The 12647-nt window shown below is 49.7% G+C and overlaps 1 protein-coding gene across 1 annotated transcript; it reads left to right on the top strand.

The window, feature by feature from the left end:
* Window positions 1-88: 88 nt before the first annotated feature.
* Window positions 89-10136, top strand: tyro3 (TYRO3 protein tyrosine kinase). The gene is made up of 19 exons (XM_030116271.1): window positions 89-261; window positions 1581-1764; window positions 2601-2701; window positions 2787-2957; window positions 3259-3345; window positions 3449-3564; window positions 3651-3831; window positions 4523-4665; window positions 5114-5252; window positions 5343-5466; window positions 6243-6337; window positions 6495-6590; window positions 7158-7238; window positions 7313-7405; window positions 7497-7618; window positions 7693-7802; window positions 7895-8054; window positions 8154-8290; window positions 8374-10136. The coding sequence occupies exons 1-19, from the start codon at window positions 198-200 to the stop codon at window positions 8816-8818; spliced, it is 2649 nt and encodes an 882-aa protein (XP_029972131.1). The 5' UTR covers window positions 89-197; the 3' UTR covers window positions 8819-10136.
* Window positions 10137-12647: the final 2511 nt, after the last annotated feature.

Below are 12647 nucleotides of genomic sequence, written 5' to 3'. Positions count from 1 at the left end.
CCTCCTCCCCCTCCCTCCTCCTCCTCCCCCTCCCCCTCCCTCCCCCTCCCCCTCCCCTCCTCATCCTCCCCCTCGTGCTCCGCTGGAACTCTGTTTGTCCGCCGGGGAATGAGGCTCCTCTGACGGGGTGTTTCACCGTGTCGATCCGCTCTCCGGGGGGGAAACGGGAGAACCGGAGCCCGGGAGGAGATGAGAACATGAGGGAGCTCTGGTGGATCCTGCTGCTCCTGCTGCGGAGACCGGAGGAGGCGTGCGGGAGCGGTGAGTCTTTCACGGGCGCCAACTTTCTCTGTGCACGGCCGCCGGGGCTCCGGGCCGGAGGAGGAGGAGGAGGGAGCCCCGGGCCCCGGGCGCTGCTCCGGGGTCCCGGCTCCTCCAGGGAACACAAGGCCGCAGTAAAAGTTTGGGGAACTTCATGTCAGTTTTAGCGCGGCGGCCACCGGACCGGTAACACCCGGTTCAGGCTGGAGCCGGAGGATCTTTCCGGAGCTGTGAGGTCCGACACGTTAAACTTGAAAACACTGAGAAATGAGGACTGACACACACACACACACACACACACACACACACACACACACACACACACACACACACACACACACACACACACAGTGTAACCTCCACACAGATGTGCAGTGACACACTTGTCCAAAGGTGGGGTGTGTTTGTGCTGCTGACTCAGATTTCTGAAGGAGAAGCATCAGGAACCACGCGCAGACCCGTTTGCTACAGAGTGTGTATCCATGTGTGTGTGTGTGTGTGTTGAACTCTCAGCTGTTTACAGGACAAACACAGTCACACAACCTGTTCGTGCTGACCTACAATACACAGCAGAGTTTTTCTGACCTTTAAACACATTTGCAGTGGATTTTCCCGCTGCATTCTGGGTAATGTATGGATATGAGAGATTAATGACATCACCACCACCTTCCTGGAATGTAATGATGTCATCCGAGAGAGGAAGTGATGTCGTCTGACGTCAATACACTGAAAACATAGATGTAAGTAAACCCCACATGACTGCTGCCGCCTTCTTGATCACAACAGTGCAGGAGCAGAATGTACTCGTACATCGATTTATTTCTGGCACACAGTGCAAGAAATAAATGTGTCACATGATGATTGGCAGGTGAACTATATTTAGGAGAACCTTCCTGTGTTGTGTTGGGTGTTCCACAGTTTAAGACCGCTGAAGCGGGTACATCTCTGTTTGGGAGAGATGAGCGTGAGCTTACTGGACATTCTGAGTTCAGGGTGGGAGTGAGGTATGTTCGGATGTAAAATATGAGAGGTTTTCGTTCATCCAACACAACAGAGTGTCAGTGAAGTAATCCCAGTTGAACATCTCGGTGGCTTAATGATTGACTTGGTCTCAACAGACAGGGTTACTGTTGCTAAGTCCAATGTGTACATTTAATGAGTTACGATGGTTTTAATTGTGTGAAGACCTGCTTTATCGCTGGAAGTGACTGAGCACGTCCTCATCCAGGATGGCGACTGAACTGATACATCAGCTTCAACAGCCTGCAGCAATCACTGAAGAGTCTACTTGTCTGTTTTCCTGTGGCTGAATTGTGCAGGTGTGGTTTTCACCAAACATCCCACCAATCAGACGGTGTCTCAGGGGAACGAGGTTCGTCTGGGATGCGCGGTGGAAGGAGTGAATGAGCCGGACATCTTTTGGATGAAGGATGGAGAGAAACTGTACAGCACGGACCAGGTCTTCCTCACCCTGGGAGATCAGCATTTGGAGACCTCCCACAGGTCTGTTCACTCATTCATTTATTCACTAGCTACCTCATTCATGAGTTCACTTGCAGGAGGAGGAGGAGTGGCTGTACCACCTCTTTCTCCTCCGTTCCTCAGTTTTCTATATTTGGTCATATTGATCCAAGTCCTGGTCCTGGTCCTGGTCCTGGTCCGCATACCGTACCTGCTCGTGGTCTTGTGTGATGTTTGAGTCCAGGATCTGGTCCCCCCTCAGGAAGCCAGTGGTGGTCCGAGGCTGGTTTGGTTCTGCAGGGTTTAAACCAGCTGAGTCTGACCAGTCTGCGAGTCTGTTAATCCTCTTAGTCTCACATTCCTGATCGCAAGCAGCAGAGACCGGAAGACCTGATCCATCGGAACCAGCTGTGGAACCTCTGAACCGTCAGAACCACTTAGGGAACATCTGGACCATCAGAACCACATGTAGAATGTCTGGACTTTTAGAACCACCTGTGAACCATGTGAATAACAGGAACCATCAGAACCACCTGTGACCCACCTGATCCACCAGAACCATCAGTAGCTGAGGGGGGAACACTTTGATGAACTGATGACTCGATGAATGTTTAACCATCTTGTGAACGGAGCGCTGTGCTCTACTTCAGTGTGACCTGATGAAGGCAGTGCTGCTGTTCACTTGGTCACACATTGAGCCGTTTGAAAAGCAAAGTAAATTGTGATGAGGATCCAGATGCAATCCCAGAGGAACACCGACCATCGTCCCACCCGATTGGACGATAAACGGTTCCAATAAACAAACTGTGTAGGTTTATTCCTCTAATCTCCTTACAAACTGATTAAACCCCGGTTCTCCATTTGTGGTTCTGTTCCAGTGTGAAGTCGGTCCAGCAACAGGATGCAGGGCAGTACTGGTGTGAGGTCGAGTTTCATGGTCTGAACTTTTCCTCGCAGCGAGCCTGGATCACAGTGGAAGGTGAGGCTCCTGAACGCACCGCAGATCTGAGTTTCGCCTGAGCGCCTCCCTCGTTGTTCCCATCGTGCCTCTCTCCATCCCCCAGGCGTCCCTCACTTCCTCCAGGAGCCCCAGGATGTGGCCACGCTCCCCGACGCTCCCTTTAACCTGACCTGCGCCGCCGTCGGCCCTCCAGAGCCCGTCGAAGTGCTGTGGTGGCTCGGAGGAGTCCAGGAGGGGGAGCCCAGAGCGTCTCCCTCCGTTCTCCACGTCGCAGGTAAAAAAACGCTGAAAGACCTCGGTGTTCACAGCAGCTCTGGAGAGAGGGGAGGATCAGCGCAGGCTAAAGTGTGCTGGAAGGGGAGGATGCAGGCGGACGACTACATACATGCCGGATTATTTTCCCACAGTGGATGATGAGTTCACTCAGACGTGTTCAAACCTGAAGGGACAGTTTCACTCAAACAGGAGTCAACGCTTCAATTACTCATCAAATACCACACAATATGCAAAGAAAAACCCTCATTAGGGTGTGTGTGTGTGTGTGTGTGTGTGTGTGTGTGTGTGTTTTTGTGCAGGTGTGAACAGCAGTGTGAAGTTTTACTGTGAGGCGAAGAACACTCGTGGGATCTCGGTGTCCAGAACAGGAACGGTTCACATTAAAGGTGAGTCAACCTGCAGGACTGCTCAGCACGACGTGCGATCGATCAGTTCTCAGAGCACTGTGCTGACTTACCGTGTGTGTGTGTGTGTGTGTGTGTGTCTCAGTACTGCCCGCAGCACCGTTCGGCCTGCAGGTCATCAGGATGAACTACAACAACGTCACGTTGTCATGGAAACCGGGATTCTCTGGCTACTCAGAACTGGCCACCTGCAACGTCCAGGTAACGCACACACTCGCACACAAAGAAAGAGGGCGTGTAAGAACACTCCTTGGACTGAATCTCCTCGTTCTGCGGCTCCTCCTCAGGTGTCGCGGCGCTCCGTCCGGAGGTCGGACCTCCCCCCGCAGACGGTCGTGGTTCCTCCCCACCTCCTGGAGCTGTCTGGCCTGAGGAGTCACTCTAACTACAGCGCCAGGGTGTCGTGTGTGAACGAGGTGGGGGCGTCTCCTTTCTCCTCCTGGCTGCACTTCACCACACCAGAGTCCGGTGAGTCACCCGGCCAATCAGAGCCGCTCACATCTGGCATGAACATGTGTTCAGGTGATCAGATCACAAGTGGGCCCGACACAGACTGTTTACATTCGTCCGTATCTTGCGATTCGAGCAAACCGCTTGAATTTGGTTTGTATTACTGCTTCTGCATAGCAGCTGCTAAAAGGAAACGCTTGTTGATGTCAGGTGGAAATGCCCTCAGAAACTGATCCCGGACTCCACAGTCAGCTTTCCTATCCCACCCCCACACACACACACACACACACACACACACACACACACACACACACACACACACACACACCCATACCCATACACACACAGCGTGTTGAGGAGGGAGCCTTCAGAGGGAGTTAAATAGTTTCAGTCAGTTTCTCTCTTTGTTTCATCAGTAAACAGGAGCTGCTGGTGTGTGTGTGTGTGTGTGTGTGTGGTATGTGTTGTGTGTTTAGTGTGTTTAGTTGTGTGTGTGTTTTCATTCCTCTTGGTACAATCAGCTTTTGTTTGTGTCCTAAATCCTGATGAATGCAGCAGCAGTGTGTGTTCAGCGTCGCCCCCTGCAGGATGAAGCCAGCTGCTGCTTCACATTCACATCACACTGCCCTCCATTCAGAGCTGACCAGCTTGTGTGTGTGTGTCCGAATGTGTGTGTGTCCTGATGAGCGCCCTCTGCTGTCTCCTGCAGTGCCCTCAGCTGCTCCCATGAACCTCAGCTTCCAGCTGTCCGAGCAGCAGCTCCATCTGACCTGGGATCAGCTGCAGGAGTCCCAGCTGCAGGGCCGCCTTGTCTCCTACAAGCTGCAGTGGACTCTGGCAGGAGAACTGCAGGTACTGCGAACCCGCAGGTCCTGCAGCTGAATGTTCTGGATCCTCTGCGGTCAGGAAGTGCGAAGCAGTCGGTGACAGATCAGAGAGGTTCAGAGGGTTTTTTCAGTTCGCGTCATTTCCTCTTTTTTGTTGTTGTTGAGGTGTAAAGTGGTCGATGAGGGAGACGTGGTTTGTGTGGTCAGGTTGTGGGTTCACGCTAAGCTCAGTTTGTGCGGATGTGAGTTTGCCGTGCTTCTCACGCCGAGTGTGTTTGTTCTCTCAGGGACTTGTGTTTGTTTTCTAAACTCTTTTTGAGCAGATGCTTCAGCTCAATAGTTTCTCTGTTGAGGATTTTTTTTTAACTTGACTCACTGATTTGTAGTCGGTATTAAATGTACCGGTGGGCAGAGAGCAGGGTGCGTTTGGGAGCTGCTGTTTTGCTCCTTCTCACACGTCGTGTTGCGTTCAGGAGCCGCTGCTCTACAAGGAGAACTGGGCTGAGCTTCCAGGAGGAGCTCGCTTCTTCAACGCCTCCTTCCAGGTGTCGGCCTGCACGTTGGTGGGATGCGGCCCCTCCAGCCCCCCGGTGCTGGTGCTGCCTGCCTCAGGTACGGTTACCATGGTAACGTGGGTCCTCGGCGTGACGGTGAGGTGACAGCGTCCTCTCTGCTGCCCCCCCCCCACCATACGCCCCTCAGTGCAGGTCCAGGTCCCGCGGAGCCACATGTGGGTGGGGCTGCTGCTGGGCCTGCTGGGGGCCACGGTGGTGGGCCTCCTCCTGACGGTGGTCGCTCAGCGCCGAGGGAAGGAGACGCAGTTCGGGTACGACTTCCAAACTCACTCACACACACTGCAGATTCCTGCACCGGAACAGTGAAATCACCCTAATTCTGAATCTGTCATATTCCAGTGATTTTGGCGAATAAAGTTTCGTCTCTGCATCGACCGTCCACCTGAAACATGAACTTTACAGAAAAGCAGAGGTTTCTCTTTGTTGTGGTACCGAGCATGCATGAAGGAAAATTTCTATATTTTCACAAAAAATAAACAGTTACTATTGATAAATTGCTGCAATTTTGAAATAAAATCGAGTTTAAAGAAGCCTTTTCTTGAAAAATACAGTGAAATATCCAAACAGCTGTTGCAATATGCACACTTGTAGAAACTCACTGTGACAGCATGGCTTTGAAGTTAATGCTAGTTGGCTTGTAAAAAGGTGACTCTGTTTCATGGCAGCATCGCCGATCTCTCAGCTCGGGTCTGTGGTGTGTAGTGTTTGCTTCTCTTTAGAAATATATTTAGAAATCACAGTTTTGTTTGAAATTGTTTCCCATTTGCTTGATGGTTTGTTGGGCTGGATTGGAGCTTCTTGTTGGCCCGTTTTGGCACACTGGCCTTATGTTTGACACGCTGAGTCTAAAATCTGAGCTGTGATGAATGTAGATGATGGCGGGGAGTTTGCAGCTGTAAGTGTAGAACAGTACAGCTGCAGGAGTTGGGGACGTTGTGCTGCCGCAGTGGAAGTAACAGCATGACTCTCTGTAGTCACGGCAGCGGCTTCTGCTGACTCTAACGCCGCTGATGTCCTGTGTTTCCAGATCGGTCTTCAAGAGTCCTGGTCCTGACAGCTCGGTCTCCTTCACAGCAGCTCGATCCTTCAGCAGGAACGTCAGCGACCAGCACGAGTCCACCTGTGAGCGCACAGCTACACAACCAGAACTACACAACAGATTCACAAAAACTGGGAGAAATAATTCATAATCACAACACCACAGCTGTACAAATCAAACCTCTCATTCATAACCACGCATTTATGCATCCACACAAAAACCATGTGTGTGTGTTTCCAGTGGACAGCTTAGGTATCAACGATGAGCTGAAGAACAAACTGCAAGATGTTCTGATTCCGGAGAGGCTGCTGACTCTGGGACACATGCTGGGCAAAGGTAAAGATTACTACCTACCTAAACAGTTACTGCTGCACAGGCTGGATTAACATAAGTTACTGTTATCAGCCAAAAGTTAACATTACAACAACAACAAGACATGGCTAGCGTATCATTAGCCTTCTATCAATCAGGAGGCATCATAGCATTAGATTATTAAAGCTCGGTATTACCTGAGTAATACATCAGTATTAGATTAGCCGCAGTGAGAGGCAGGGTTAGCGTTAGCTTGAACATTCTGTGGCACTCAGTCAAAATTATTGTGTCTACACTGTACACCGTGAAGTCATGCCATAAATAGACAGACACACACCTGTGGGACGACACACCTCTGAGTGTGTCCCTGTGTACAAAACACAACAAAGTGCTGAGTTAGTTTTTGATCAGCAGGAGGTTATACTGCTTCTACATGAAACAACCTGTCAGACGGTGCTGAGGGTTTAAGGACGAAAGGTGAGAAGGTTTTAACAGTGAACGGTGAAAAGTCCCAGATAATTGTAATAAAGTGTGTGTGTGTGCGTGTGTGCGTGCGTGCGTGTGCGTACGTGTGTGTGTGTGTGTGTACAGGTGAGTTTGGCTCAGTTCGAGAAGCCCTCCTGAAGACGGATGACTCCTCCATCCAGAAGGTTGCTGTGAAAGTTCTAAAATGTGAGTGAGTCTTCTTCTTCCTCTGTGGTTAATGTGTGGAACAGCAGAGTAACGGTGACATCATGGTCCTCCAGCTGACATCACTTCCTCTGGAGACATCGAGCAGTGTCTGAAGGAGGCAGCATACATGAAGGACTTCCACCATCCCAACGTCATCCAGCTCATTGGTAACACACACACACTCACACACACACACACACTCCCGACACTGACCACGAATCAGAGACGTTCTGACTGACAGCCTGTCCTGTCCAATAGGAGTGAGCCTCCACAGACGTCCCGGTCAGCGGCTGCCGATCCCGATGGTGGTGCTACCGTTCATGAAGCACGGAGACCTGCACACCTTCCTGCTGCTGTCCCGCCTGGGAGAGCAGCCATTCGTAAGAGCCCTCATCACTACATCAGCACCCATGTAGACATGCACACACGTAAACATGTGGACGTGGTGTCTCAGGAGCTGTCCCTGCACACCCTGCTGCGCTTCATGCTGGATGTGTCTCGGGGGATGGACTACCTGAGCAGCAGGAACATCATCCACAGAGACCTGGCAGCCAGAAACTGCATGTGAGCCAAGCACCACCACTATTGTGTGTGTGTGTTATTGTCTGTGTATGTGTGCGTTTAACAGTTTGTGTATACCTCTGTGTGTATTGTAGGCTGGACGAGAATATGACGGTGTGTGTGGCAGACTTCGGCCTCTCTAAGAAGATCTACAGTGGAGATTATTACCGGCAAGGATCCGTCTCAAAGCTTCCTGTCAAGTGGATCGCACTGGAGAGTCTGGCCGACAACGTGTACACCACACAGAGCGACGTGGTACACACACACACACGGATATAAACACTGCAACACAGTTTATATTTGTGTGAAAAATGAATTAATTTTTTGGTGTGTGTGTGTGTGTGTGCGCTTCAGTGGGCCTTTGGAGTCACCATGTGGGAGATCATGACTCGTGGCCAGACTCCGTATCCCGGTGTGGAAAACTCTGAAATCTACGAGTTTCTGATTAAAGGAGAACGACTGAAGAAACCTCCGGACTGCAGAGACGACATGTGAGTAGACGTCTGCGGTCACGGAGCACCTCCTGCTGTGGAGGAGCCGCCGGTCACCTCCTGCTGCTCCTGCTGTGTTGCAGATATGAGATCATGCACAGCTGCTGGAGTCCGGTTCCAAAGTGTCGTCCCAGTTTCCAGCTCCTCGTCAGCCAGCTGGAGGCGCTGTGGCTCAGCGTGTCGCCGGCGCCTCCTACGAAGGAGCCCTTACTCTATGTCAACCTGGAAGGGGAGGAGGGGGACCCCAGCATGGGAGCAGGAGGCGTGGCGGGGGCCCGGGCCCCACTACCAGAGGAGGAGCAGCAGGATGAGGAGGCAGCAGCATCCAGCTGGAGCGTCCCGTGGCAGCGGTGTGTGGAGGACGAGGAGAAGGACTGGCTCATAATGGCGTCCGGCGCCGCGCTCGCCATTGGAGGAGACTACAGGTACATCATCGGACCATGTGGCGCCCCTGAGGAGGATGGGGAGGGAGAAGAGGGGAGGCGAGGAGAACTGATGAGGGACGAGGAAGACGTCATCAACGTCTGATCCACATCGACCAATCACAGAGCTCCTCTGGCCTCAAGGGACAGGTGTTGTTTCTGCAAGGCGGAGCCACTGCAGGTGGGCGGAGTCAGACTGACAGTTTGAGTCAGCAGTGTGGCATGATGGGAAAACCTGTCACCTGCAGGAGGCGCCGTCCAAACCCCCTCACTCATTAATTATGCATGAATGATGAGCCTGGTGGAGGAGCAATTATTGGTTGCCATAGCAACACTTACCGGTGATTAACCGACTAACCACTGCATGAACTCTTGAAAGTGGTCCAAGGTAACGTTCATTGGTCATGTGACTGGAATGGAATGCACCTATTGGATGGCTGAGCTGTGAGGAGCAGTGATTGAAAGCCGATTCTTTTTCGGACCGCTCAAACTGGACCTGCCGAGGGCCACAAACCAGAGCAGCACCCGAAGGTCAGGAATGTCTGTGACTCCGCCATCTAACATCAGCTGCAGATCCAGTGAGTGGAGCCTCAGAGGGACACAGCAGGTGCAGGAAGAGTTTTACTGTCAGCAGTCCCGGTCCAGATCCAGGTCCCAGTCTTGGTTTGGTGCTGCCCTTGATGTTCATCTTGGTTTTGATTTTGTTCCAGATCTTGGATCTGGTCAAGGTCTCTCTTTTTTTTTTCTCAGCAGGGTACCCACAAAATCCCATTCTCTTCAACAGTGTAGTTACCATGGAAACCACATCATCACTCATCCATTTCAGTCAAAACACTGGTCCAGGGGCCTCACTCATCTTGAGCAGCCCCTCAAATGTTTTTCATCTCGTGAGGATTCATTCATTCATTCATCTGATCAGCTGCTCCTAACTTTATTGGGAGCCGAGTGGCCCAGGAGGGGCCCATCAGGAGAGGCCCCCAGCTCGCCATGTTCTAAAGGTTGAGGGCTGAGTCATGTGACCACTTCACCTCTTCCATTCAGAGCCAGAAGCCTCCAGGTCTGTTTTTATTTAACTGAAAATGTTAACACATTTTTACTGTAATGACTTTGATGTTTTCATAGGGGCCCCGGGCTGTTAGCGGGGCCCTGCGGCTGTTCAGACAATGCTGCTTTAACCAGGTAACCATGACGTCGTCGGTTATTCTTTTTCACCGGATTAACAAGGTAGTTTTGTGACATCACGGTGCGTTTGAGGACTGTGGGACTTTACACTAACTGCTGTATGTTGTAATGAATCACAGATGTGAGATTTATATATTTTTTTTCTGCTCTAACTGTACTCAGAAGTTAAAGAAATGCAGAGTCAGGAAAATTTATTAAAAGTGAAATTTTATTTGTGAGGAAATAAAGAGTTTTCTGATCTACAGGCGAGCTTACCTGCAGGAGCTGAGCAGGTGAGATGGTGATGAGTTACTTTTATTAGCTATCAGTACTTCATCCTCCTGGTTCCCTATGACCATGGTAACCACCGCACAGCTGGAGATGTTGGAATGCTGTCACAGGGGTGTGTGTGTGACGCACAGAAGTTCAAGAAAGCCATTCAAGCTCTGGTGGCATCCAATCTGTTGAATTCTGCGCTGGTCGCTGCCAGACTGAACCGTTGTCTGGAGGCACAGCTCATCCTTCAGCAACATCACTTCCTGCTGAGCTTGTAACCAAGGAGACGCCTCAGGTTTCCAGGTGGAGCTTCATCAACTTGGCGCACAAACGTGCACGTATAAGTGAATGAAACGCATCCATACATTGATGAACTTTGACCCTTTTGGTTTCAATCCGTCATCTTGACCAATTCACAATGTTCAGGAACAGATTCCAGGTAACGAAGGGCACAAAGGTTGGTCACACCTGGACAGGTGAGTTTCTCAGGACAGAGACAGACACACAGTCACATTATAGACAACTCAGCGGCATCAGTTTACCTCAAATGCACGGACCATACGAGGAATCATGCAAACTCCAGAAAGGCCTGGCTTGGATTTGAACCACTGTTCTCTGTCATGCTGCCATTATTTGTAACTATGAATACAGTAAATGTAAATTCAAGTTATGGTTTAAACGTTTGAAATTTAACTCTACACATAACATTCCGGTTTCTCATGTGGAAGAAGCTGGTTTGAGTTAAAGGCATTTAAGGCATTTAAGACAAATATATTAAAAAATTCACCTTTTAAATGCATTTTGATGTAATCAAACCCTTAACACTACGAAAGGTTTTAATATACAAAATAAAAATTGGATAACTGATTTTTGAAGGTCAGTGTAATTCCATGATGAACATTAAACAAAGTGTACTTCATTGATCCTCTTGAATCAGTAACACTAGTCCATCAAATATTCTTGTGTACTTAAGCATTTTCTCCCTTCAACAAGAAGTGGCATTGTGAAACACATACATAAAAAAAATGGGTGAAATTTTAAAGCCACAGATCTGACAAAATGTTAAATATATGTCCTGGTGGCTAACCAACCAAGATTATTGGTGTACCAGGAGTCAAAGGTCAGTTTTTATTCAGTGTTACTGTAATTTTTTACATTTAAGCGATTTTAAAACAAAGTGCACAGTGTGCAAATTAAACTCACCTTGACACATGAATGTTACTAATGCTAACGTACCATAGCTGTATTACTGTAGCATTATTTGAGCTGTCTGAACTGTTTGGGTCAGATTCATTAAAAATTCAGCTGAAGCTTCATCCATAGGGAGGAAGATGCTCTAAACCCGGACGTTAGCTTATGATGAGTAGAAGCTGTACCAAAACGGTTCTTATCTTATTGTGACAGCACTATATATATGCTGAAGACAGCTTCTGTAACACTAATCATAGAGGTCTGAGGTAGCTCAGGAATAATGTGGTGCTGCACGTCCAGTAAAAAGTACTTTAGCTAACCAAGAGATGCCAAGCATAGGGATTGTGGGTCAAAACAGACCACAATCCAGCCTGCCAAACCACTACATAAAATGTAAAAGTTTAAAAAATATACTGATACTAACATACATTCCTGAAGAGCAGCGATTAAAACACTGACACCCAAACTGACATATTGTGACGCTGCCATGAAAGAAAGCCAACTGCTCGCAAACTTTGAAGTTCAGATCTAAATAGGTTATTGTGGCACTATTTCTATTTCACTGATCCATCCCACTCAGATGAAACCAGGCTGCATGAAGCCCCTGGATTAAAGAAACACCCATGAAGTGAAAGGTTCCTGCTGAAGCTAGCTAAAGTCCAGCTAAATCAGCAGCTGTAGTAGTTCTGCTGATCCAAGTCTTTACTAGGTTTAGTTATTCAGACTATTTACTTCATGGTAAGTCATTTAGAAGCCGGAAGAACAGCTAGTTACTGCTGGCACATGTGAAACTACAAGACAGAGCCAAAATATCCACGTTAGCTGAGTTAATATCAGAAGACACCCACCTACCCACCCCTACACACACACACACACACACACACACACACACACACACACACAAAACGCAGCAGACATACAGTGACATACATACACATTGTTCCTACGGTCCGAACCAGCTCAAACTAAGACTGAACCCGGTTCTGGTCGAGATGCCTCAGTCCGTTCAGAACCGCCGGTTCGTGGTTCCGCCGGGACTCGAACCCGCACCGCTCTCCACAATATGGCTGAACGGTTCCTGAGAACATGGCGGCGGCCGGGACCGTCAACACGGACCCACTATCGAGAAAAGTCGGAGGCGGGACCCGTTCACATGAGGAAAATTCCCACGTGGTCCAGCACGGCCTGACCCCGTTCGCCTCGTTTTCCCGACCGGGTTTAACCATAGAGATCAGTCCGCTGGAGCATCGTGAAGCGGACCCAGAACCGGTGGAGATCCCCGCGTGTCAAACGGGACGTACACCCGT

This window comes from Salarias fasciatus, chromosome 19 (assembly GCF_902148845.1).
Source record: "Salarias fasciatus chromosome 19, fSalaFa1.1, whole genome shotgun sequence".
NCBI classification, from domain to species: Eukaryota; Metazoa; Chordata; class Actinopteri; order Blenniiformes; family Blenniidae; genus Salarias; species Salarias fasciatus.
This window is presented reverse-complemented; position numbering and strand designations above follow the sequence as displayed.